The sequence below is a fragment of the Haemaphysalis longicornis genome, unplaced genomic scaffold (genome assembly GCF_048455015.1).
Source record: "Haemaphysalis longicornis isolate Haplotype H1 unplaced genomic scaffold, Haemaphysalis longicornis Haplotype H1 scaffold_7, whole genome shotgun sequence".
Classification (NCBI taxonomy): Eukaryota; Metazoa; Arthropoda; class Arachnida; order Ixodida; family Ixodidae; genus Haemaphysalis; species Haemaphysalis longicornis.
The window spans coordinates 12,765,606-12,793,486 of NW_027526422.1; the positions used below are offsets into that span (position 1 = coordinate 12,765,606).

The following is a 27,881-nucleotide window of genomic DNA, read 5'->3' on the forward strand; positions in this document are numbered from 1 at the left end:
TTCTAATCTTGGACATCGTCCAATTATGTAGCACCTTTACCTGATGTCACTGCTGATAGTTGGTGCAGCCACCGTAAACCGCGCATGGTAGTTTTCTTGTTTCAGGCTTTAAAAAATAAATACCGCCTAAGTGCCCAGATAAACGATGAAAGTGCGGCAGAAAGTTAGATGGCAGATGAGATCAAGAAGTTTTCTGGGATAAATTGGTCACAGTTAGCACTGGACAGGGATATTAGAGATCTATGGGAGAGACCTTTGCCCTGCAGTGGGTGTAGACAGGCCGATGATTATGATGATGATGACAAAGTGCAAGCAAAAAAAAGGAGCTTGATAAATTCACTTCAGTGTCCCTTTAACACACACCAGCCATATCTACACACCAAACAATGTTACCCGAAGTTTACACCATGGCTAACAACAGTTTGACATAGCTTCATTCTGCACAAGGCATTTGGGATTTCAACCTATGAAATTCCATAACATGCTTTCACCGACAGGTACTTCACATAATCTGCTCGCAAAATGAACAAAAAAACAAAGAACAAAGGCAACAAGATAAGCATGGTAAACACTGTTTGGGCTGGTTGTCATAACAGTGCCTGTGCACACATCCATACTTTGTACGTCCAGCGAACCCACTCCCCGATAGCATTTGACTGCACAGTTGCGTGCTCACGCCAACATCTGGAAATATGGGTGCACGAACATAAAGCTGTTTTACTGCGAAGCAGTATATGTTAAACCCCCCCAGTTTTCATTCCGGTGAAGCTGATTTACTCGGCGCTGCTCCAGGGCTTCTCTTCGCCACCGATGACCCCTCTTTCACAACGGTTATTCCCCTAACCACCACCAATGCCTCTTTTCACAAAATGCGCAGTCAGCTGACAGTGGCCGTCGCGCCATTATCAGATTGTGGAGAATCAACAGCAGCGCGAGTGGGTGTAAAAGCGCCCTAAAGCTGCCGCCAAAGGTGTAGATGCGGCCGTTGCCGCCTCAAATTCCACCTCACCCACTAGCTGCGAGTCCCTGCCGGTTGAAAGAAACTTGCCCCGTTTATGCGCCCTGTCAGCTGTTTTCCAGAAACGAGCGGTTTGGGTCTGGGTTGGTGTGTTGCACAGACAATAAGATGCCCCCAACTGGGCAGCGAAAGGGACACCCACGTGTGTGTCCGCTAGAATAAAGGTCGAGGCCTTCAAGGTGTCAACTCGATACAGGACGGACATGTCATTCATTTGGAGGAAGGAGAGCGGAAGCTGAAGAAGCGTCAGCTCGGACAGAAGCACGAATGGGCGTGAAAACAACGGAAAGCTGCGGCCGCCACCGTTGCCGCCTCAAGTTCCAACTGGTAGAGTAGCTGCAAATCCTTCCCGGATGAACAGCAACTGGCCCGCTTGGAACGTCGACGTGGGCCAACATCACTTTTTTTAGTTTAAAGGGCCTTCAGAGCAACATGTCTGACAGTGTCTTTCAGTTCTAAGCACACCCGCTGCTCATGACCAGTTGCCGGCTTATGCGTGCACGGGTTGAGAGTAAGGGGCGGAGGGGGGGGGAACACGCGGCTAAAGGTTTCAAGCTCTTAATGATGTCATGTCCGTTGTGTTGGTGTGAGGTTTAAACGTGGCCATCGAACTGCCCAAAGCGACCGGTCCAGTGTCCTTAGTGGTAGAGTGGATTGGGTTGGCGTGTTACACAAACAGTAAGATGACTATGACGCGGGAGGGAAAGAGACAGCTCTACGTCTGCACGCTAGGATAAAGCTCGGTTCTTTCCAAATTTCATTCAGGTAATTGGCTATGAAGCATGCTCAGCCATAAATTACAAACAAACGTGTTTTGTTTCGTGCACTCTGTGGATGGCGTGCAGCTTCGCAGGTCATCTGTTTTCACAGAGTGGAAGGGCACTAATTTTTTTGTCGCTCAATTGTGCAGCAAAAAAGGAAGGAAAAGAAACATTTCACACTGCCTTCTGACCCCATATCAAGCACTATCAGGGAACGAGTCCTCCAAACGTGCAACCTGCGAGAGCGTGCCAGCCCCTCCCTAAAATGCTCCGCATGAACCAAGCAGCACGCATTCCAGCATTTACTGTCAAAGCTTTTGACCGTACCATGCAGCAACTTTTCTAGCAATTTCGTGAAGAATATGTACAGTCATGGACAAATCAAATACAAACCACAGAATGCACGGCCAAAGATACCGTTGCCGTCACCTGGCAGCGATCGTGGACGAGACACTGACATGCGCAGTTGAGGTGTGGGGAGCTATGGTGCATGACCCACAGCGATATGTTGCCCTCTCCTCACTCGCATGCTTGCCTTGTCACCATGCCGCAAGAGCACTGAAAACAACTGTTAGCAAAGCGGCGCAAGATAACTGCGGCCACTGCATGCTCGGCGCAAAGGAGCGCCCGCTCCCCATCTGTGCCGGCGTCACATTGCCAACATAGCTTTGCACGTGTGGTGCAGTAACTTGCGTAAATAATGGACACCTGTGTCACACCCAAAAAACCATGTTCAGTGCTGCCCGCTCGGGAGATTTCTACAAGCACTGAGGTGCCTGTGGGGGGGGGGGGGGTCACCAACATTGTTGCACAAGAGCAACTGGCCTATACGCCTCGAGCTTCGCGATCGCTGCGCCGCCTGCCGCCGCTGCTCTGCGGCGCTTATGGGATGTCCGCAGCTCAGCTGATAACGGCCCATGCAGTGTTTTGGTTCTCTTTCGCTTCTTTCTGCCTTTCCGCGCCCTAAACATCATATTCTTATGATGTCTGTACGCAAATAGTACGTTTAGGGCACTTTAAAACACAGCTGCGTCCTGATTAGTGTTGTTAGAGTGCTCAAACGCCGACAAAAGCTAACTGGGGACGCGGTACTGCGCGCTTCTTCACCGCTCTTACGGGCGTTGGCGACGGCATATCACCACTGTCACCTCCGAATATCTCAGGCGCAAGTGAATTCTATTGACGCCTCATTTAAACCTGATATTGACACAGTGATAGGTATGTTTCGTTTTGCAGCGCGGACAATGAATTCGGCCTTGTTTTGAACGTATATGTCGTCCAAAAATATCATTCGGGGAGGTGATTACCTAAAATACCTGGCAATAACTTGTGCGTTTTATAAAAATAGAGGACACGTGAACATGTTAAGTATATTCCAAGTTTATGGGTCGCTAAATATGTGCCCAACTCCTGCCTGATAGAACGGACCAAGGGGAGTTAATGAAACCACGGAAAAATAAATGGTCTGCCAAGTCCGGAAGCAATGTAATACCTCGTGCAAGAATGAAAAAAAAAAAAACAGTGCAGCTTCGCAAATCCTAGAGACGTTCGACTTAGTTTATAAGGTTGCACTCACTAGACCAACTAGATGCGAAATGTACTGATGTTTTCCAAGACAGGAGAGGAGGAGGAGGGGCGCTTAACTATCGTTGTGTACAAAAGTGGAGCGAAATCAAGGAAAGGCCGTTTTAGAAAATCACACACAAGCTGAGCGTTCACCTTTATTTTGTTTTTCGACTTTAAAGAACAGCGGATCACTCGGCGAACACATTTTTTGAAGTACAGTAAGGAAGTTCACAAGCGATAAAAGGTGTCGTTGGATTGAGTGGGGTCCCCTGATTTCACTTTTGGGATAAATTCGGCAGGATCCCCGTTTCATATGATGATGTTTCGAAAAAACGTATAGTCACGGCTGCGGATATGAGTGGAGGATTATGTAACCGATGACTGTTTGGGGAAGCTCACCTCGCGACAAGATGACCCAGCCGTAAATTCTGCTGACTCCTACGTGTAATTTTGCATTATCAATATTACTTATTGCGTGGAATGACCGTGATATTTATGTCATATTGGCTTGTTCAGGGTAGTGATCAATATCCGAGATATTAAGCATAACTGGCGGGCTGTCAGGTACGAGTTCTCAGCTAGAATATGAAACCACACGAAACCGATTTACATCGCAGTGTAAAGCCGTAGAATAAGCATCTGAACGAACGCTGCTTACAGAGTTACTGTTAGTAAATTTCAGGGCAGTGTAATTACAATCAGATCCATGGATATATGCCGGTTTCGTGATGCCAGCTTGTGACACACACCTGGCGCTTATGCGGACCGAATGTACCACAGCAAGATCGCGTCAGAAGCATTTACACTCTCGTAAATGCAACACGTTTGCAAACAGAGTGACTGCTCCACATAAATATGTATTTCCAACGCATACAAACGGAAAATATCAGTCGCGAACGTGCCTCAAAAGCAATGGCGACAGTGGTGAGCGGGCCGGCAACTCCCGCGACTGCTTTCGAAACGGGCCGTTAGGGGGATTTCAGTGGCGCCCGTACGGGCAGCGCTCGAAGCGTATAGAATGGTTGTAGCTACCTACCTTCTTAATTTTTGTAAATATTAGAATTCCGCTAGTAATTACCCCAACCCATACAATGCTTGCAGTTAAGACATACCATTGGAGACGAATTCTGGAGTTATATTTATCGTTTGCTACAAGCATTGAATCCACATGTGAAGTGACTCAGCCATGACTGTAAAACAAAGGCATGTTTTTGGCGGCCAGCTCGCTCTACAATTCCCGGGCCACTGCACCGCAACGCAAAACAATGCAGTGACATCAGAAATTAGGCGGCATGCTTTCATTCTCGTCTCCGTTTATGCGCGCTGGTTTTCTTCCAGAAAGCATGATGAACTCAACAGTATGCCTTCCGAGACAGTGCACGCATTTCCTGTGCAAGCAGTGGCTGCAGCTGCCAGCAATTACACGCCGCATTGCTCTCAGCCCGACCAACACCCTCAGCTGCGGCGGCAGTAGTGGCGGGTAGTACTTGCAGCACTCTCTTGCGGCATGGCGACAAGGCAAACATGTGACCGGGGAGAGGGTAACATTTACATGGCTTGCACGTGACGTCACTTCTGCCCGCTCGTAGCTACTGCGCCCATGTTGGAGCACCGCGCGCCGCTCGCTATGCGTAGTGCGTGTACATTTCTCGGCTGATGCACCCGACCCACTACAGGCTTACCGCTTTCTGAGCAAGATGCCGCCAGCTTCTAGAGTCGAGGCTCTCGACGCGGCGTATCGTGCGCAGCTGATCGGATTAGCCCGCGCACGCTACGAGGAAAAGATGCGGATGTGCGACAGCGTAGATCCCTACACGCTGTGGCCGGGACTAGACACCGTGACCGATGTTGCTGAGTTTCCCGAAGTGACGCACGGAGACATCGTGAACTATCTTGTTTACTCCTCCAGTTTTGTGACCCGTCTCATTTTCGTTCTCGTCAACTTCGTCGCTATCTGGAACGGTTGCAACGTCGTCGCCGTGGCTGGGATCCGTCGGCTGCGTGGACGCTGCCGTGGCTGCGTCGCGCAGTCTCAGCGGTCTTTTTCCCTGTACGCCGCTTTTTCGATCGTTCGTAACGATCAGTACAACGAGCTTTGGTGCCGTAGCCAAGCGCAAGCGACGGCGCCCAGTCAGGGTGTGCCTCGTCTTAAATCTTGGCTGGCTGTAGACGTTGCTGGCTTACCTGTCACAAAGTGGGCACCGCAGACTGGAATGGGACGGCTGTTGGGATCGAGATCGGCACGTTTTATGCGCAATAGCCACAGGCTTCGCCGTCTCGCACTGAGGTCTTTCGTCCGCTCACACTGATTTGATACAACTTTCGGTAGACGAAATAGGCTGCTATTCGCCGATTTCTCCCTCGAATTCGACTTGCTACGGTTCGAGCAGCCGACAACAGCGCACAACACCATTGTGGAAACGCCGTCCAGTCGCTGCCGCTTCCACAGTCGCGCGGAGACACCGCCGTGTAGGGTATCCGCGGAGTCAGTGGTGCTCCAATATGGAGATTATGCATCCCAGCATTCCCTGTTGTGACGTCGGTGCAAGGCACGTATCGCAGACATCGAGGGCAACACGCACCCTCACTCCAACATCTTAACTGCGCATGTCCATGTCTTTTCCACGGCTGCTGTCAGGTGACGGCACTGGTACCTTCGGCCGCGCGTTCCGCAGTTCCTATCTGCAGTCCTATCTGATTTGTCCATGACTGTACCAAGCTTCCCCATCCTCACAATGCCGACTTTAGTGTGCACAGATCAAACGGCAGCTCTGACGCACTAACTTCGATGTTTGACGGCACAGAAACAGCAACAAACAGATACAGTGGCACCAAAACAAAGACTGGTGTAGAATGTCCCCCCCCCCCCAAAAAAAAGCATGCCAGCAACCCTTCCAGATTCGTACTCTCCTCCATACACTCCCAACCTGCCTCTTCACACGTCCCCACCAACCCACCTACACATCCGGCTCCCTTAAATGCCTTTCGGCACCCAAATGTTTTTGACGCCACTGGAAACTTCAAATCACGGTACTCACATAGACTGCTCCGGGGGACCTTGTGCCAATTCTTCAATGAAACCCGACTGACACCGAGGGCAAATGTATTCCTGTAATGCGAAGAGAACCAAAATCAAGAAACGGAACTTCTTGTCTCGCAAACTTCATACGAAACTGCACCGCTTGTGTTCTCTCCAAAGCATAGCGCTTCCGGGCGTCACCGCTCCGAAGAATCTGCGCAGCTCATTCGTATGCGCATTACGCCTCAGGGCGTAATAAGTGAACTCTGCCACCACAGGCCTCGACTAAAAGTGTTCCCGGTGCTATTAAAATGACATCGGCAACACGTGTGCAAGAGCAATATCTGTGCCGGATTGCACCGGTTGCCCATACAAAACTCTCAATCAAAGACGCATAGTTTCAAGTAACTGTCGCGCTGCACTACCGCCGCAGGCAAGACGAAGAGGATAATAGCATGGTGGTTTAATACCCCAATACGCTTTCACACAGACTTTTACGATTAGTTTTCCAAACGCAACTGAAATCCCGTTCAGTAGCAATCGTTCTGCACTCGCGTATCTCAACAGACAGTATCATTAGGCCTAGATGTGGCGTCAACAAATCGCGTAACTGTAAAAAGTCAGCAAACACAGGCCCTTAAATAGCAAATAAGGAGGACCAGCATCCTTACCGGTAGGACGGGGTTAATTTCCTGATTGCATTTGTGGCAGAAAAATCGTACAGCAGGCGTTTCAACTGCTGCCTCTGCCATCCTTCTATCCATGGATGGTCCTTCCACACACTTTATCCCGCAAGTTTTCGTCTGAAACGTGATAGGGCGACAGTAGACAGACGATCTCCCGCTTCCGGTTCCGGTGCTTTTCAAAGTAATTTTCGGTTTCAGTTTCGCCTCTCGCCTTATGTTTTCCCGATTTTTATTTATTTTTTGTTTATATTCTTTTTCCTAACCCTATGCTTTTAATACATTCCTTATACGGAGAACGCCCCTTTCCTGGCCAATCCCCCCGTGTGTATGAACTACACATTTTGGCACCACCACGGCTTTTTCACCCTGCGCCGCACTTACTGGCAATGAATGTGGGGCTCTTCGATTTATTCTCGGACTCACCGCGGACTCACCGAGAGGCAGTCCGGCATTCGATTTTCCCATGCATCCCTATGGCTTCGGGGAATCCTCGGACTACCCGCGGATTATCCGCGGCGAGTCCAAGAAGGTAAATCGAAGAGCCCCAGTGTTGACGTCCCATCAGTGCCGACTGCCCATGTGCAATTTAGTTTCTAACCAGCGTACTATTCCTTTACACGTTCGTTATTTTATTTCTTCACCATATGCAACAATGCATGCGTACACCACCATTATGTGGCTACATGCATCGAATTCAGCGAGCAGAAAAATAAAGCAATGACCCATTTCTTTTTTTTTTACATATTTTCACGAGATTTTCTCACCATTTTCCAACGGGTGCAAGTTTATTTATTGAACAAAAGAATACGTCGTCCTTCCGCCTTTTCGTGGAGCAAAGATGGGCTGATGCTAATTTACATGACAAAATTTCAAGGCCTTGAATTGAAAACCGGGTTTTCAATTGCTTTCAAGGCTTTCTGTGTAGATTTTAAAGGACCACGCTGCTTGTTTGAAATCTAAGCAAGACCGACATGTTCAGGCCTAGGCCTGAAGACGGAGGCTTGCAAATATCAGATAACGTCAAAAAATGCCAACGTTGCTGGAAAACATTTCAATACGGGGGCTCGTTTTCAAGCGGGCTTTCTTGTTGAAAAGATGGCTCCACCTATATTTCCTTTTCAACTATTTCTCATCATTGTTAGACCCGCCGCGGTGGCTCAGTGGCTAAGGCGTTGCACTGTTGAGCACGAGGTCGCGGGTTTGATTCCCGGCCGCGGCGGCCGCTTTTCTGATGGAGGCGAAAAGCAAACACGCCCGTGTGTACGAGATTTCGGCGCACTTTAAAGATCCCCAGGTGGTCAAAATTAATCCGGAGCCCTCCACTACGGCGCGCCTCATCGCCTGCGTTGCGTCGGCGCGTTAAACCCTACAATCAATCAATCAATCATCATTGTTAGAGTTACATGGACAGGCATTTCCATGCAGTGTAACAAAATTCAAACTTTTATCTACTAAAGACCAACCACACAAGATAAATTGTGCAACAAGCGCTCACTGAGATTGCACCTAGCCCCTTGATGGTTTAATGCCTTATTTAAAAGAAAAAAATCATGAAATTCAAGCATTTTCGGCGGCCAATAACTATTTCAAACATTTTCGGCGGTCAATAACTATTTCAGGACTTTCAAGGCCTTCAAAACAAGACGGTGTATGCCCCTAAGTGGCAGGGTGAGGAGTGCGGCAATGCATACAAATTCAGGTGTGTTCACTGGACAGAAACATAGTTTGTCTCTTGCCCATGCACGGGGTACCAAAACAAACAAAAGAAATCATTTTAATGGGTGAAAAACAGAGATTGGCCTAGGGTGAATTCTGTCACCAGGTTACTCTGCGATGGGGAGGCAACAAAATGAGAAAAGGAAATGAACAGTGATGGGGATGTGAAAGCGCATGTACATTGTTCGCAAGTCCACTTTTAATGCCCAAGTACTCCTCAGTTTATCAGTCCAGTTCTGAAAGGTACACACATAGTATCAAAGTATTAAAGCCACGAAAACAGTCAGGTAGCTCTGATAATGGCTCTTAGGGTCTAAAAAAAAACGCCTGATCTCCGTGCATAATTAGAATCACTTCTTCAGTTAAAGGGCAGTCATCACAGCGTTTTAACATCTTGATTGTTATGTCACGTCCTTATGCACGAGTTGGGCACACGCATAGAACATGTTCACTTGTCTATGGGATCAGACATATGGGCCTGTTTGGGCTCTGCAAGAAGCAAAAGACGGCAATATTAATACTGCAAAATGCCACAAGATGCAGCCCGCAGAGCAGTGCAGCGCAGTTACATTGAATGCCAGGAAGCAGGCAGTACCGAGTTTCCACATTTAGTCTATGGGAAGGAACTGAACGGGTAATATAAGAGTGGTAGGCATAAGTACAGTAGCCGACTGTTTTTTCACACTCCGAAAATTCGGACTTGCTGGATATTTCGGACTTTCCCGAGGAACCGTCAGTTGCCCCATAGGAGTAATGACTAACAAATTTTTCGGACAGCTCCTTTATTCAGAGTATTTTTCGTTCCCCTCCAGGTCCAAAAAAATCGTTCGGCAACTGTAAATAAAGGGCGGGGTAAGTGATGAGAGACACAGGATGAAAGCACTGGAAAGGCAGTGCTTACCGTAGTGTTGCGAACAGTTCCACCACAGCAGCAAGAGGAGGGGATTTTCACACAGCGCGCATTTTATAGCTGCTGTAGAAAACCCCGCAGCTTTGCAAACTGATATCTCCGCCATGACAAACTGAGTATTCTGCATGCAACAAGTATCCCAGCTACTGAGTTAGATGAATTTTGAGCTGCACTGAGGAGAGGGAAGAGCAGTTACTTTGTTTTCAAAATCTGCAAGAACTCCACGTATTGCCATCTGCAGATGGAACCAGTAATGCATGAAGAAATACATACCGTGGGAATCAGTGCGAACATCACCTCTATTTGAAAGGCAACGCACTGCAGTTGTAACCAGCTGGTGTCAAAGGAGACGACAAACAACTGTTTTTGTGCAAACACATTTTATGAAACCAAACATTATATTTACAGCAACCCAGTGATGTCAGCCATCCTAGCTGTATAATTAAAACAAAAACATGCCCCTTCCATCATTTACATCAAAGTGTAAAAAAAAAAGAGAGAAAGTATTTACAATACAAGCTGGCACGACACCAGAGCTCAAAACAGCCGCACAAATCGTTCGACACTGGAATGCAGCGCCTTACCCCGCATCCACTATTCTCAACCACCTGCGAACTTTACAAGTTAAATAACTATGCACATCACTGATGATATCTACAACCAATTCTTTTCGTTATAAGTGACTAAAACAAAAATGCTGCAATTATGTACAAAAACTGATTTGTCGGCAGCATGACTGATTGCAGGCTTGAACGACGACTTAGTGACCACGGACAACAATCTTGCAATAACATGACAGCTTGTTCTCTTCCAGGCATTTTCTTCATTTCTTAGGTTTACTAACAGCAGCCCAATGTTAACATTTGTGCACTTGCAATCGTACCACATTTTGCTTCTCGGCAGTAGAAACTTCTTGTACAAATAACAACAATGCAGGGGTTGCCCATATGGTACTTTACCTTTAAAACCCAAGAGGACCACATCAACTTCAACTTGAGTAACTCGATATTTCAGTAGACTTGGAAGCAAGCTTTATGCAATCCAAAGCCTTGAAACCATGCACTCCATGTTCGCTCATCTCAGAAGACTTTCTAAGCGCACTCCAGATGGCTAGAAATTTCGCCTGCAGAACTTCACAAAAACACCTTCACTCAAAAGGTATGACAGCTTCACATAAGATGATTTGTCTCTGCTGAAAGTTAAGGGGACAAAACAACTGGCATTGAAAATAATTGAGAGAATAAAGTGTTCTGGCCACAGCCACAAGCACTTTATGCGATAATTGTGCTGGTGTTCTGAGGAGTTTCCTTTGCCCGCTTGTTCACCTCCCCTCCAATCGCCTGCTGCTTCTCCTTATCTGTCCCTTCATCTGTGTTGCGGATCTTCCTCGTTGCGTCCTGTTTTCAGCGCTTTTTCATCAAGGTCTACTGTGTATCCTTTGGGGGACCATAGTCCCCCATTCTCTTTTGTTTCCGACATTGCTTTGTTTCATCAATGCTGCTTGTTCGCAATTTGTTTCGACTCTATCAAGCTACCAAGACTCACCAAGTGGTTTGAGATTTGTTCGAAAATTCCATTCTAATGCAGTTACATAGAAAAGACCTTAAAGGCCAACTGCACTCACATTTCACCTCAGCCAAATTTATATTGGACGTACAGTACATACCACCAAACCAACAGGGACATGACTGGTAGCTCTGTGAAATGCGTTGCTAATCAGTTAGAAATATTTAAAATAGCTATGTCGCAGACGACACTGCAGCTGCCGGCGGATCGCACAAACCGCCATGAAGCGGAAATGAATAGCCAGCTGGCCGCGTGTTTGTCCTTGTAAGGTGCCAATGGGCGCGCTTCTTCAAGGGCTGTCACCTGCACAAAGCTATTGCGTGCAGGTTTGCTCTTGCCCGCCGGCTGCTTGCTTGCCGGCTGCAACGTCACTTAATGGCTGCACTCTTCTCAATTTCGGTCTCAAAATGGCCGATTTTTGCTGGTCGTTTGCACCCTGCACATTCGTATTTCAGCTGCCATATTTTGTATCTCACAGTCTTCTTGGGAGACTATACGGAAACAAGGTTTTCAAGAGGTAGTAATTTTGAGTGCAGTTGGCCTTCCAACATTTTATAGGCCCGGCAGCTGATGCATACCAAAATGGAAATCTAGATTCGCATCAGTTCCTGATAACTGCACTCCCGTACATTTCTGTTCACCCGGAGACTCCACCCAAAAATTTTTCTGTGTTTGAACTTCAGGATAACAGGGTTTTCCTGTAGCAGAAGTATCACGCCGGTCGATGTAGTCAAAACCTGCCTGATGGCATTAGATATAGATCTTTTTTTAAACACGCAGCTGATGGCAGTATTGCTACACAGAAATCAAAGCTGCAGACACTGAAGCTAGGGATGGAAAGACAAATGACTGAGTTGCCCCTCCCAAAATTAAAAAAAAAAAAAAGAATCTAGTGCAAGAATTTTCAACCTGAAATGCTTAAGTCGTCGGCATGCTATCTCAATAACATAGCGCTTGGCATGATGCCAGCACAGTTGATTTTAAGCTGTTTACCTGAAACAACTCCCACTGACTTAGCAAAGCTTGGAGTGTTATTATTCAGAAACCAAAGCCAACATTGTCTTTAAACTGAAAGCATGAAATTTCCACCTGATGGTCAACTTCATATCAACAACATAGCATTCACAAAAGCCTGTGTTTCTTATTGCACAACTGGTTCGGTGAAAAGGAAGAAAGTTTTTACAACAGAGCACTCAACTACACTGATCTGCTGCAAACCTACAGCAAATGCTAGCTCCAAATATTTGCAAAAAAAAGAGGACACGATAGTGCCTACTTATTGGTTTCAAAGTGCATATATCATGAATTGACTGTTACATTCTTTCCTGGAGAGCAAGAAAAAAATGCGGCAGCTTTTAAAACGGTGCCTGTTAAAACACTGACGTTGAAATTGTTAACTGAATCCTCAAGCGTGCAGTTGCCATGAGGTAGACAGAGCCGCATAGTATGTATTCAGGTTTTCAAGGGACATACCAAACATTGGAGACATTCACTGTTTTAAAGGTGCACATCAAAATATCAATAACACATTTCAGAAGCCGATGGTATGACCTTCTAATGCAGGCTCTGACACTGCTTTCCAGTGTGAAGCGACGTCAAAAAAAAAAAAAAAGACTTTCTATGAAGTATAACCACTGAGGATGCCTGTTAAACCTGTTGCTTCAAAATTCAACAAGGGTGCAGTGGTCAATCCTTTCAATGTTCGTGTAAAAATAAAGGGGGAAAAGAAAAAAAGAAAGGAAACACTTTTGACTTTTCCAGCAACACGTTCCCCTGAAATTCTCTAAAACTCTTATTTACAGTGCACCGGGTGCTGACCAAGCTGCTTGCAGTCCTGTGTGACTACCAACACGCACACAGTCATAACCCATCAAGCGATGTAGCAATCCCTAACGTGACAATTGCTTTACTGGCATGACTGTATCCCGCACGAGACAAGCCCTAAGCAATTTACAGAAGAAAAATTTGAAAAGAAAAAAAAAGAGAGACAAGAATGTGCAGAGAGCCAGTACAACACACAAAGTGACACAAATGAGGAGTAATGAAAACAAAAATTAGTAGAGGCATGAGAAGCCAGTGTGTTTTTCCCCCATTTTTTTTCCCCACTTTTTTACCAGTATTATTTTTGATATGCCAAACACGGCAAGGCCCTCTTAAGCTGTTCCCCACTCTTCCTCACATGGGAACTCCTTTTTGAACATGCGAAGTCATTCCCACATTGCATAGCAGTGGGCAATTTGCAATTGTACTTCCAGCTACGTAATGTCTCAACACTACACTGACCCAACACACAAGGAGCAATACTGTCACCTAGAATGTTTGATGAGGCGACCAAAGAAAAAAAAAAGAAAGAAAGAAAGAAATAATAATAATGCCCGCAACTAATCTTTAACTTAAACTGACGCGAGCGCGGTGGGCATTTAGGGCTTCAGATCGCACCAGTGAGCCACGTTTCCCTCAGCCCTCCTCCGAAGCCAATTCCAACATGGTTGCAGCAACAACAACAATGAAGCATTTCTCAATGCGCTTGAAGCTAATGACAATACCAATTTATAGGAACAATAAACTGGCCATGATCACAATGCCTGCAAGGTGCAGAGCTGGCAGCACAAACGCACACACACGCGTCTTCCCGACGGAGCTCTCAGCGTACGCACTCGCGACAGCCGATCCCTGAAGAGCATCCGCGAGCCGACACTACCAAGTCCCGTGCCGCACTCAAGAAAACCTGGCAGGAAGGGAAGAAAACTCTGGTCTGTACACTGTGCACGCAGCCCAGACTTGGCTGCCGAGACCAACGCTCTAGGAACCGTGAGGCGCTTTCGGGGGCGGGGTTTCAGTAGATCACTTCGTACACGGTGGCCTTCTTGTCTCCCGAGCCGGTGACGATGTACTTGTCGTCGGAGGAGATGTCGCAGCTCAGCACCGACGAGGACTCCTTGGACTGGATAAGGAAGAAGGATAGCCATGAGGGGAGGAGGAAGAGGAAGGAAGGAAGAGGAGGAGGAGGGAAGAATGACCAACCTGGAAGATGGAGGCCCCGTAGGGGGTCCGCCAGGCATTGAGCAGGTTGTCCTTGCCCGTGGAGACGAACCACTTGCCGCACGAGGCAAACTTGAGCGACAGCACGCAGCTCTCGTGCAGGTGCAGCTGGTACTTGTCCGGCTTGCTGCAGTGAAGGACCTCCACGTTGCTGCTCTCCATCCTGCAGAGGCGGGGATCAGGGACGAGGAAGAGGAGGGAGAAGAGGAGGGATTGGGAAAAGAGGGCGTTGCTCAGCCACCAACGAGAACTCAAGGAAAGTGTGAGAGACATCCTCCAGTCGGCTACTACCGTATTTACAGGATTGTAAATCGACTCGAATGTAGGTCGACCCCCCCAAAATTGCATCTCTCTCTCAAAAAAAAAAAAAAAAAAAAAAAAAAAACCATGAGCGCAGAAAGAGCCCGTTTGAACGCTGCTGTAAACGAGTGCCGATAGAGAAGCTCTTCTGTCAACTACCATTATCCCCCCTATGGCGGCTTTTCCATCAATGATCGATGCCCCCCAAGAGCCGTTCGCTCGAGGTGCGCGCAGTATACGTTAAAAAAGAGAAGCTTCTATGCAAGCACGCGGAATAACCGTGCTGTGGGTTGAGCAGGAAACTTTACTTCCAATCATGATAAAACATTCGCTGTGAGATAACAACAATTGAAGCTGCCGGCAGCGGCCACAGCCGCGCGATATCAAAACAAACATGGCGGCTGACAGAAGCGGCCGCTCGCGATTTCCTTTTATTCGCAAGTATGTTATTTGCATTCAAGAAGCGTTTTGTTCGTCCCTAATAAACAAAATAGGTATTAGCAAACTCCTTGACTCAATGCGCGGCACTAACATAGCCACAATCATATCACATTGTTCAGTACACTTCTGAACGCGATGGTGGGAGGTTAGTCGCACAGATCGCGAACGCCAACTTTCAAAGTCGGAATCACCTTTGTTGGCGCCAGAATGTATGCAACAGTAAATTAATACACTACGCTTCGACCGTAACCATGGAAACGAGGGTGCAAGGCTCTCCCCCACCTTGTAGCACACCTGATTTCTCATTTCCCTTGCCATTACTAGTGGTACACGGTTTGATTTCGATTCTAAGTCGACCCCCCAACACTGGGTAGTCGAATTTGAAAAAGGGGTCGACCTACAATCGTGTAAATACTAGGGGTGTGCGAATATTCGAAACTTCGAATATTCGATTCGAATTTTTTGGTATTCGATTCGATTCGAACGACACTTTTATTGTTCGAAATATTCGAACCACCCAAAACTAAAAAAAAAAAAAAAAAAAAAATCAGAGCGTGTCTGTATCGGTGTTTATTTACAGTGGACTCTCGTTGATACGATTCTGGGGGTGCGAATTTCGGGATGATACGAATTTCCGAAAAGTCCCGGCGAAATTGCATCGTTTGCAATGGGAAAAATTTCGGCTGTTACGAACGCACCTGCGCGGCCCGGCGGAAGTTACGAACGAGCCGGCAAGGCACCCAACTGCTGAACGAGCAAGTGACGGCTCTCGCTCCCCTGTTTGTCACTCTTTCTCCAGAAACGGCCGGGCTGTTGTTTTCTGCTCGCGAAAACGCTCTGCGCACGCCCAACGCGCTGACACCGCCGCGAAACCACCCCCACGCTGCGCGCGGCGCGGCCGGCGACGTCAACATGGCGTCGGCTCCAGCCGCGAAGTGGCGCGGGCACTCGAGCGACCGCTTCTAACCGCTCTTTAAAATGCGGCTCAAGGGAGACACGAAGTTGCTTGTGCGGTAAAGGAGCTGATAATTAATGCGATAACGGTACTATAAAACATCATCCGCGCCGCTAGTGAAAGCGCCCATAAAATATTTGCCGGGGTGCTAAGCCTAACCGTCTCTGGCGGAGCCAAGCCGGCTGTCTCGATCTCATCGCAAGTAGTCAGGCTCCTCCATTCTGCCGCGCGCACTGCGTCATTTTCTGACCGAGGTAGGCGCTACCGCGGGCGCGAAATCGTCGATGTGGGCGTGGAAATACAGCGCTCGCAGAGCCGAGGCGAGCGAATCGCGTGCAAAACCGCACCATGCGGTTCACGCTTGGCTGTTGCGGCGTGTAGCGAGCTTGGGCACACCGAGTGAGGAGACGAGCGCGAAGCTTTACGTGCTCCAGAAAGGACTGCTTTGCGACACGGGGGTTAAAAAAAGCAGAAAAATCACGAATTTCTTCACGCAAAAGTAGGAAAACAAATAAACGAAAACTTTTTTCAGCGCTAAATTTTTTGGTCTGTGTTGGTTCATACGAATTTCGGATGATACGAATATTTTTCGCAGTCCCGCGAGATTAGTATAATCGAGATTTTACAGTATCAGCGCGCGGCAATGTGCACGGGCTCGGGCATGCCAACTACTAGTGTCTCAAGTGAGCGGCTGTTTTCGATATCTGGTAAAGTGGTGACGAGCAGGAGGTTGTCACTGCTCCCCGAACATGTCGAGCAGTTAACCTTTCTCCATGTTAACATTTAAGTGAGTGCAGACCTTAATCTGTTGAGTGCAATGGTATTGTGTAATTCCTAATTTTACTTTGTGCGATTTGTTGTGCAATAAAGTTGCAGTTTTTGTGTCTCTAGATGGTGAAAACATTAATTTTACAAAAAACCATAAGTATTCGTATTCGAAAAATATTCGAAAAATATTCGATTCGATTCGAACGTTGTTTTTATTATTCGAATTCACTTCGAAATTAAAAAATCGATATTCGCACACCCCTAGTAAATACGGTATAATACGCAAGGTGGTAGCGAAAGAAAAGAAAAAAGATCTGCCGAAATGAGGCCAACAAAATGTCACAATCTCTCTCTGATTTTTATACATCTCAGTTTTTCTCTTCTTTCCTTTCTTTTTATGTTTGCAAGTTTGAAACTTTAAGACTTCAAGGCAGCTATAGGCATTATAGGCATCTCCAACCGACTACCATCCCCACTGTCCCTCTGCCTCCTGAGAAAACTACTAGTGCCAAATCTGTCTCTTTTCTGTGCAGACATTTCGCACTGGTGAGACCCTTTCAGCCAAGCACAATACACTTTTTCAGGCTTTTTCATGACCGAACAACAGACTTAAGGGATGCTGGCCTTGAAGGAAGTGCTTTCTTGCATAGTAAAATCTTCATCTTTTGCATAAAGGGTGAAAGATGGATCAATGAGCCTTGCGTCTCTTATAAAAGACTGCCTCTAATGCAGCGCATACCAATCTTCTTCGCCCCATGTGAAGATGCGAACAAAGCGCCCCCACATGAGGGCAGGACAGCTTACCCCACGGCCAGCCACTCTCCAGTGGGGCAGTAGCCAAGCGAGAAGATCTGCGAGGTGAAGTCGTGCTGCTGCAGCTGTCGACCCTGGATTCAGACACAGAGTGCATTGCCACAGTCAGCACCACACATGATAAGCACACGTGACAGACACCACCACACGTGACGAGCTCATTAGAAAGTGTAACAAGGAATTACTGCCGGCACAATTACCACTGTCGAAAGCTTGATGAGCAGAATGGTATTCTAGAAGTCTGGGTTAAGGTTACCCCATGGTGCCAGTCTGGGAGAAGGTTTCGAATCACAAATAATAAATGGCAGAACCTTATCAGCTACCATTCCCATAGGACACAATTGTCGCTTGCTGCAGTTACAGCCTGTCAACCAAGCTATCCAACCTAATGGCAATGAGCACATTACAGTTCACTTCCCTAAAGAGTTTTAAAATAGGTGCTTATAAGATTTTGCTCAACGCCATATGCACTCCCATAACAAATACTTCAGTTTCCAGTAAGTCACAATATTCCTCACAATAGGCATTATTTTGATTTTTTCACCACCAATCCATATGCAGAAGGCAGACGATTACTGCTTTAGTAACAGATAAAACATCCACAGTTGTATTGCCCATCAATGCGCTGGCGTTCAGTTCCCTCTCTCCGTTTCTAACCCTCACCCCATGCTACATCTTTCTATGAACCTTGAGCAAATGCGGCAGCAATTAAAAACCGACTCCGAACAAAAAAGTTTACAAGAAAAAAAGATGTTGAATGAGCTTATAAAAGCAAAATTTGTGAACACGGCTTCCGTATGCGAGCTCAAACGTCTTCGTTCTTACAAACCTTCTTGGTCGGAGTGGGTTTTCAATTGTTGCCACGAGTTTTCCTGACCAGAAAAGATTCCATCACATTCTCGATTTCATCCAAAGCCAAACAAACGTACAATGAACGTAGTGTTGTACGCACCATACTCACCTCTCGCAGGTCCCAGGAGCGCACAGTGTTGTCCAGACCACCAGTCCAGAGCTTGGTGCCATCACTCGAGATGTCGATGCAACTGGCACCATCCGTGTGGCCCTGGAACTGCCTGCATTGGCAGAGGGAGAAAAAAAGAATCATTATAAGCTGTACGTACTGCTGCACAGAACCCGGTGATAAAGAGGACGACTCTGCAAGAAGCCTGCAGACGGTCAAGCAATAGGACTCTTGCTCCTTTCAGACAACTTAAAATTGTTGCACTTAATTTCATTGCCTTCACTGTCCCGTTTCGGCCAAATTTTTGGATGCCCATAGTTCAACGCACACAAGAAGCTGCAAAAGTGCACCATACGAGTTGTAACAAAAGGACCTCGGGAGTTTTTCTAGGGCCTGCCATTTGAGCCGCTTATTTTTATTAGCTTTCTAAGTGTCTGAAATCTTGCTCTAGGTTTTCTGAAAGGAACACTGCACTAAAATGCAGTGTTTAGAGCTGGCCGTTTCCAATGGAAGACCAAGTGCAGTGCCCACCCCACATTGTGCAGTGGGGTGCAAAACATGTCACACAGGTGCACTTACTGCGATAAACACACAAATGTGAGAACAAGCACAGAGATAAGCACAGACAACTTGCACGATCGCCAAAGCAGTCAGGACAGCTAGTGTGCACTGTGTTTGCTACCAGCTTTGCCTAGCAGACAGCAGTTAAGATGAGCAAGATTGGGGGCCACTTTAGGTGAACAGGGGGGGTTAGAGATCTTAATCATTAACGAGAAATTGTACATACAAAATAACCCGTGACATTGCACTGTTCTTTTTTTATAAAACACTGTCAGGCTCCTTTCAATGTAGCGAATACTTCACGTACTTTTCTTTTGTTCAATTAAATTGCGACACGACAAGTTAACTGTTCAAGGAAAGCTGGAAAAACGGCCTTGTTGGTACCTGACGAGCGTCTGATTGTGCAGGTCCCAGACAGCGATGTTCCCATCTGAGCAGCAGCTGAAGCACACCTTGGAGTCGGGGCTGATGGCCAGGGCGTAACACGCCGGAGCACTCGAGGTCAGCTCGGCCTTGATGCGTGGGGTCGGCTTCAGGAGAGAAAGAGAGAGAGAGAGAGAGAGAGAGAGAGCAGCTCAGATCGCTATAAGGTACAAGCGCCTTGCAGGGACCACGCTTGCTATCCAAACTATTGACAACACAATCTGCACGAAGGCCTACAATCAGTACAAGCTGCCTGGCACAAATACCAGTACAGCACACATAATTTGACTAAAAGTTCGAGCAAACATTTACATTAACCCATCCCAAAAACAAAATCCCAGCTCTGTTTTTTAAGTCCTTAAAAAAAACATGCTGAACAATGCTTGCTAGTTTCACACAAAGCTTGTAGATTGCCCCCCTCATGTAATGTGGCCCTACCAGCCCGCCTCTGAATGTGGTCACAAAGCTCTTTCTCGTCTTCCTCACCTACACCTACACAAAAGAAAAGCGGTGGGCTTTGTTGTATATAATGTCTCGTATAATTCTTGGTGCAAGTACACATTCATCCAACATTCAACAATCAAGTGGTCAGGCAACAAGCTGCCCACACATAAGCTACTCACCGCGCCCAAATCCCAGATGCAGATGGTGCTAGCTTCGCCACCCACAATGAGCGTCCTCCCATCGGGAAGAAGCTTGCAGGAGCGGATGTAGTTGTCCCTTTGCTGCAGCATGGGAAACAAGGGGAAACATCAGCCGGGGACACAACGGGGCTCCGTCTCAGACACTGGTATTTTCATATGCTCCTCCCCTCTTCTTCTCCCCCCTTTTTATTCTATTGCGTGAGCAAAAACTTTATCCGTCAATCAATCCCCAAAGCGACAGAACTGGGAACGAAAGAGTGTGTGGCTGCAAGGTGCTGCCTTTGCCTTTTTGCCAGTCTTGGAAAGTAAAGTCGACAATACAGACAGTTGACAATATTCCCTGATTCCCTGATTTTTCCCAGTAGATAACAATTCCCTGACAATTCCGTTTTCCCGGTCGCTTGAGACCGTGTCACAGTAACTGTAGCTGTAAAAAGTTACTCTTGGAAACTCTGTAACTGTAACTGTAGCAGATTTACTTTTTTGACTTAGGTAAATGTAACTGTAACACAGTTACTTTTGGCTGGTAACGTGCCCCTGACTGTCCATTGCCGACATTTCTTGGGAGACGTCAAGTTGAAGCGCAGCCCGACATTTGCATCCGCCAATGCTCATGTTGCGCACAATATTGGTGGGTCCCACGACTCCCATCACCTCCTAATTATACACATTGTTTTCTGCTACATGTTCACTTCATCTCATACAAGGCCACACAGACAAACGCTCCAAAAGAGTGCACCAAAGATGCAAAAAAGGCTGAAGTTAACCAAGCAAGGTGCACCCTTGATAACTTTACAATGGGCAGAACAAAAACATTGTGCCTGCAAAACAATCACTCCATGCAAGAGAGCTTAAACTACACTCTGCCTCTACTACCCCTGGATACCAGTTGTCAGCTGAACAGTGTCCTCAAATTAGCCACACAATTTTCTTATTTACATATGCATTATGTCAGACAAAAGCAGGAAAAATTAGACCAAGTGAAATGAACACAAATGAAAATTTCAAACACCACAAACACATGTGGAGAAAGTCGCGGCTTTGGTCAAACACTACTTTAGCTATTTCTGCCCACAAAATTTACTCCTAAGAAAGCCACCGTGGGCTAGCTATTCAGAGTAGATGAAAGGTTTAAATGTGAAGTTATTATTGTGAAGCACCATTTACTGCCCTACTAATTCCTTTCATGCTACCTAGCGTAGTAAATGAGGGTACTTCTCATTAGTTAGCCCTTGCGGCAGCAAAACTGGGGAGTAAATGCGAGCACTCCCCATTAATGTAACTGCGCCAAGTGCCCAAAGTACACTCCTGCGGGGTAATTTGGGAAGTAAATGGGGAAGTTTCTGTGGTAGCAAGAATCGCTCCTATCTGCTTCCCAAGTTAGCCCCCTGGCTGACTTAGGAAGCAAATAGGAGCAATTCTTACTCCCATGGAGCCGTCCCAATCGACACGCCACTCGTGATTGATTGATTGATATTATTAGTTTATTGCCATATGACACGCCACTCGTCCCCCACTAATAAATAAACGGGCGCCGTGACACACAGCGTGCTCACCAGGCAGTCGAGCTGCGAGACGGGGCTCTTGGATCCCGGTTGGCTGATGTCCCAGACCTTGACACAGCCCTTGCCCCCTGTGTAGACGTACTTGGTGGGGCTGGAGATGGTCACCGCACAGACCACCTCGCCGTGGGACAGAGTGTTGATCTGCCTCGCATGGCGTGGGATGCCCGAGCCCATCAGCGCGTCGGGAGGAAACGGCACGGGCTGCATCTGGCCCTCCGCACTCACGTGGAACGAGTAGGCCCTGCAGAGTAGGACAAGCCACTTTGGCACCCAGTACTTGTATCACCCAAACAAGTGGTTCCCTCAAAGACAGGTCTGCAAGGAGTATTGTGGAGCCCACCATCCCGCCAGGGACCTTCCTCTGTGCTCCAGTGCAGGCGATATTCCCTTTCATGATGATTGGCACAACCCCGACACTTCCGGTGCAATGCAAAACGTTCATTAACCGCATTTATAAGGCATGCCCCACCTCCGAATCGACCTAAAAGATCGCAAACCATTTTTATTTACAAAAGAATGTGCAGAATTGAACTAAGAGAACATTTTACAATAAAAAGAAAAGGACTTTCTCGGGACTGCGCAAAAACACTGCATGATCGGGGTATGAGTAAAACCCGCCTTGGTACATGGTCTGGCGCACCATGCCTGCTAGGAACTTACTTAAACTACCATATACACAGCGCAACTGGCACCCTCGCGCAATTTGCAAACACCTACATTAAATTGCGTCACGCGTAACTTGCGAGTGGTTAACCTGTACTCAGGGGCAACTTAAGAACAACAACAGAAGTTGCCCCTGTGCCTCATCAGCGCAGCCAGTGGTCACTCCGTGTGGCACATAAAGTGCCTTAATAACTGCGAGTATTCTGAACATGACACGAGTCGTTACCGTGATTTCTCACACTTAATCTATGCTTATAAATTCCTGTAGTGATGACAAAACAAACTAGGTGTGAAAAAGAAGGCAATGTCGTGCATTAAGCGCAACCTCATTCCACAACGCGTGCACGCTGACACATCTGGGTCCACGCTTCGGTGGAGTGATGCACTACATGAGCTATTGTCGTCCTTAACTTGTACCCAAATATAGAAAAAATTACTTGCACCTCCTGCGCGCTCCAAGGCCGTTCTGCTAGCATGCCAGCCACGCTTGAGAAGGTCAATAACCCCAAGCACAGCAAGAGTACGATGAGGAAGTGGCGGGTAGTCAGATGAGAGCAGAGAAAGGCACGTACGTTATTGGCAAACACGACTGAGAAACCAGCAGCAATAGAGCAAGGAAAGTGGAGAAAAGGTGAGGAGGATGCCCGTTTCTCAACCGCCGTGGCCTTTACAGGCACACGAGCAGTCAGACAAAGCGGGTTGCGTGTACCCTTCTGTCGTATAACCAAGGCATTTAATGCACCGTTTCTATGGCAAGCTTCCCAGCACCACGGTGATCCATCGTAAGAGGCAGGTCACTGCATAGCTTAGGGGCGTATGATCGGGGTTTCAGTGCATAAAAATGGAGACGAGAGAAATTCTAGTTTCAGGCTGCAATGACGTTACTTCGTTGACATTGTCTTCCCTCCCTACCCCCGTTCTCAGTGCTCTCACTCCTGTGCCAAATGCGCCAATTTGCGCAACACGCGGTATCCTGCACCATCCTAATAAAAAAACTCGATTTTGCAAGCAAGTGCGCCAAAAGTGCGCCAAAATTTGTTTCACGCAAATCGTGTGCAGCCTGTTACAATTACTACTTCACAGTAGTCTCTAGACATGTATAACTAATTCGGCTTGATAACTCAAACTCCCTAGCACCCGTCATAGTGTTTGCCGTGGCCTACCGGTGCAGCTTGTGTGCCAGAGGAGTGAGTTTGGCTGGTGCCGTTGCTGTAGCACCGATAGTGTTTTCGTCTAGCAAGTCATTGCAGAGCTGGCGCACCGCGATTAAAACCTTTCCTGCTTTCCGTAGTTTCCAATGGTCCCTGCTATTAATAATAGATAGTTTTAGGTGGAGTTTATTGCCGGCCCTCTCCGCTTCGAGAGGCAGCGGGAGCGCCGTTTTACGGAATGTGTGGCGCGCTCGGCTGCAAGCTACCGCTTCACTTGCCGGGCTCGCTGAGTGGACCGTCGCAAGTGGAATGGGCCATGAAAAATGGCAAGTCTCTCTAATAAAAAAAGCTGGGATGGAAATGCGCACGAGGGCTGATAGCAAGCGCCTGCATCTAATAAAATGAAAATGTAAAACACAACGGCTTGCCTCAACAATTCATCAACTGGAAAAGAGGTGCAAGAGACGCGTTGTTTTTCCGCTATGCAGGTTCAATATTCATTATCGTATAGCATGTTGCCTCTTATCCGCGCCAGAACGGAACTAAATACCTTGCGAATTATGTTTTGCTGCATTCTTGCTATTAGGTGGAGTATACTCAGGGGATTTAATTGATGATGATGATGAGTAGTCTCTCTCTGTTTGAACCAAGACGTCGGTTGTCAGCAACCGACTTGCCCGTTTTATTCCACTTGCCTACTTTTAGCTAACATTTGCCTCCCCCCATCTTGCCGCCACTCCAGTGTTAACTCCCATTGCTCCCTCCCCCTTTTTTATTCCCCCACTGTTCTAAATTCTCATCCGTATGATTAGAATTTATAACAGAATGATTAAAATGCATCAAACTTGTGGCGACATCTAGCGACTATTTTAAAATACGTAAAAAAAAATCCCATCGCTTGATTCCAGGAATGCCAGGTTGGACTATAAATAGCCAAATTGGGCTACTTCTTGTGGTTGGCAGGGGGAAATTTCGATTGGCTATTTGGCTATTTTTGGGATATTGGGACAGCCAATTGTGAAAGCTATTTTTAATGCATGCTTGAGCCTGCCAACTGGGAAGCATTTTCAGTGACTCCTTGGAAAAGTCTCCCTCTAGCAAGGACAAGAAGACCATCATTCTTCAGCAGTGCCGTTCATTTGTGATCGCACGTGTGAAAAGCACCTTGAAGCGACATCCATCCCACATGACACTGTTAGGTGATCTCCACGTCAATTACTGGACGATACTGGTAATTTTTAGTGTTAAGAGATGCTTTGGACACATGTTTAGTTGCTCCAAAGTGCTCCAAAACTGGCATTTATGTGCCCCAAATTGCTCCAAAATTAATAATTTGCTGATACGAAACTTTCTCCAAATTACCATTCATTAATGGCACCACTGCTTTCTTGTAAAATTCACAATTTCCAAACCAGGTAAAGTGTGAACTATTATTTACTCCTGGACCACCATTTAATGAACCCCTATTCATTTAAATGGTGGGCAATTTTTTCGACAGAACCGCTACCAAGGGACAGCAAATGAAATTGACAAAGACCAAGGAGCCGACCGAGGGGCAAAATACAAAAATTTGGTGGCATCGAATGCACTCTGAAGTCTGTGGCAGTAGTGGTTGGAAATCTCAGGGAGAGGTCTTCATCATTTTCATCTTGCAGTGGACTCGAGTGAGCTGTGGATGATGATGCTGATATTAATTTTATCCTTGACATCAGAAGCATCACAATAATTGCACTCGAAAATCCCAGGGAAAATGTCAGAAATTAAAAGCTCCTTGCTTCTTTAGCAGCCCAAGCTGTAATTGGGGATGGGTAGGATGGAGTGGGTTGACACAGCGACCTTATACAAGCACTACAGATCTATGTTTTATGGAATCTGTGCAATGTAGCATGGAAAGCGGCTGCTCCGAATAGGACCACTTGAACAATGAAAAGCAGTTGAGGAGCAGCAGGGGCCTACAGCTACTGTCCTTCCCCCAAACTCTTTTGTAGCCGTGGAACATGATACCAAAAAACTTGCTTGTTCACACCTCTGTCCATATGCCATGGCTTTCCCAAACCATTGTCACCATATTCATCACTAGAGTAAAGTGTCCAGGTGAATTGCTCTTCTCAAAGCTCAACCTTTAGACAAGGTCAAAGACTTGTCTGGACCCGTCCAGTGGCCATCAGTTCCAACTTTAATGGTTAAGTTCCAAAGCTATAGGCTGAGTTGGGTAGGGGTGAAGGTGCTCGATGAATACTTATGGATCAAACAGTAGGGACTGAGGTGGTCAAAAGGATCCAGCTCTTAAATTAGTACTATGTATACAGACAGGAGCACATACTTCCCTCACTCCTTCCTAGGCACTGCTCAAAGTTGGCTTTATTTCCTGCATCTGTGTGTGAGTGTGCATTTCTGTGTGAATGAACACAGTCCTCACCTGACATCACATTTTATGATGACACCATGCCCTACGAAAGAAGAATATTGGCCATGAACTTTCTTGCACTGCTGGCATTCCCTGGAACTTTCTCAACCCCAATTTAGCCACCTTCCTTTGTGCTAGCATCGATTCCCCTCCACCACACTTTCCACTACCACCCCCCCCTCCCACTTCTCTGTAGAATACTTCCCGCATGCCTGGCCCTTCAAACAATAGGGGAGAAAATAAATTTTGTGTACAAACTTTGCCGTAAGTAGGGACAAGCACAAGAGCACCCTAGGTTGGTACAGCAGCAAATACAAATGCTGCAACATCAAATCGTGAAACAAAGAAAATGCCTAAGCCATGCTGTTCTGAACTCTGCATTGCATCACAGTACCAAATACACACGCCTCACGAACGAATCCTCAAAAGTCCCGGGACTTTATTCTTTCAATCATGTTTGTTCAGGACCTTGAGCATTAGTTGGGGGACTTCTCTTCCTCATAAAAAATTACAGCTAGTCTTTCACTGAGGAAGCCGCCAAGCTGGCATTCCTAGCATGGTGCGCAATGCCTTTTCAATTCTCCGATACGTGCCCATGTTGATGTAGAGCTATTCCCTGTTTTCACACTAGATGGCCTGGGATCGGATTCTTTAAAACATCCGTCATTTTGAAACGACGCGGTGTTGGCATGACAAATGCATGTTTTGCCTGCCTCGAGTGCCTTTTGAGCAAGCAAGAACCTGCCGTTTTAAACATGCCCAGCAGCATCGTTTTGCTATAACATGTATTTTGGGGGAGTTACGAAAATGGATTAGGCTGCTTTTTATACTCACCGATAAAAAAAACTGAAAGAAAGTACACCGAATTCTGTTTTAGTAAAAAGTAAAAATGCTGAACCCTAGTTACGATTCCCACCTCAAAACCTGTGTGGCCTTGGCCCAGTACTCGTAAGTGTGCTTTATGCCTCAGACTAGAGCTTGCATGCGCAAAAAGCTGAGAACGGGTTGTGAACTGGTAAAAACACCTTATGCCTAAAATTTGTTCAATTTTGTTTGACAAACTAGCTATGCAATGTTTTCTTATAGTGATGCAGTAAACACCATAAACTGGTTCCGAGGCATTTCAAGGGCAAATGTGGCCAAATGAATAAACTGGGTTAAATTTCTTTAGCCTCTCAGAGGCCACTGGTTCCTGCACAGAAACATGCTTTTCTTTTTCCCTGACCAGATTACACCAGCACAGAAACCACAAGGAACCATTTGCCCTACTACGGTTCCGGCATGGCTTCGACTTCAGTGCGAACTGGTTTGCACCCCACAAAATTCTCCCTCTAATCGCGTGTAAAAAGTTTACCTTTTGTAGTGGGACTACGTGAGGAGATGGTGACGCTGTGACCAATGTCCCAGTAAACTGCTCTTGCGAGCACAGCAGTTTGCCAAAAGCCTGTATACCACAGTTGTCTGATTCATGCATCATTTATTTATACTTGGGGCTTCCTTTAGCTTCATTCAGCTCGTCCAGCGGCAGCATGATCATTATTTTGCGGCCTATTTTTTACTTGAGGACAAGGCCTGTGAGTAGCAGCATCTCTACCAGACAGTTGTGAAAATCCCCATAGGACCCGTGTATCAAAAACCAGTTCAAGGTGGCCCCCTGTGCTTGAGGTAAACAGGGGGCAAGTTGACTAGCCTGCCTGTGGCTGCTGCTACAAGTCTTAAATAAAAACGTGGAAACCAAAGAAAGCATTACCTAATTTAATGTTCCCTTATTTTAAAGGAAAGCTTTATTTTATGAAGCTGTGTTACTAAGTAAATGTTTGGCAAAGTTCAGTCTTTGTCCCCCAGGTGCCGCATCAATGCACTTGCCCCTCAGCTCCAACAAAGCAGGTGGGCTTGCATTGCCCAGATTCTGAAGCAAAGTTTTGGAAAGGCTGTACATTGAAGA

The 27,881-nt window shown here is 46.7% G+C and overlaps 2 protein-coding genes across 7 annotated transcripts in view; both read right to left on the bottom strand.

The window, feature by feature from the left end:
* The window catches only part of LOC144144537 (E3 ubiquitin-protein ligase RNF115-like), a 29,769-nt gene extending 22,576 nt beyond the window's left edge, over positions 1 to 7,193 (bottom strand). For both annotated transcript variants that reach the window (XM_077676040.1, XM_077676039.1), the window contains exons 1-2: positions 7,036 to 7,193; positions 6,384 to 6,454 (exon numbers count right to left, since the gene is read on the bottom strand). In XM_077676040.1, the coding sequence (XP_077532166.1) occupies positions 6,384 to 6,454; positions 7,036 to 7,128 (164 nt within the window). In that variant the 5' untranslated portion in view covers positions 7,129 to 7,193. The remainder of the gene's footprint in view (positions 1 to 6,383; positions 6,455 to 7,035) is intronic.
* Positions 7,194 to 10,039: 2,846 nt separating this feature from the next.
* The window catches only part of LOC144144540 (transducin-like enhancer protein 4), a 50,657-nt gene continuing 32,815 nt past the window's right edge, over positions 10,040 to 27,881 (bottom strand). For 4 of the 5 annotated variants that reach the window (XM_077676047.1, XM_077676044.1, XM_077676046.1 and 1 more), the window contains exons 15-21: positions 21,707 to 21,956; positions 20,130 to 20,231; positions 19,468 to 19,613; positions 18,514 to 18,634; positions 17,553 to 17,635; positions 14,267 to 14,447; positions 10,040 to 14,186 (exon numbers count right to left, since the gene is read on the bottom strand). In XM_077676047.1, the coding sequence (XP_077532173.1) occupies positions 14,079 to 14,186; positions 14,267 to 14,447; positions 17,553 to 17,635; positions 18,514 to 18,634; positions 19,468 to 19,613; positions 20,130 to 20,231; positions 21,707 to 21,956 (991 nt within the window). In that variant the 3' untranslated portion in view covers positions 10,040 to 14,078. The remainder of the gene's footprint in view (positions 14,187 to 14,266; positions 14,448 to 17,552; positions 17,636 to 18,513; positions 18,635 to 19,467; positions 19,614 to 20,129; positions 20,232 to 21,706; positions 21,957 to 27,881) is intronic. The other variant, XM_077676045.1, reaches the window with a different exon arrangement.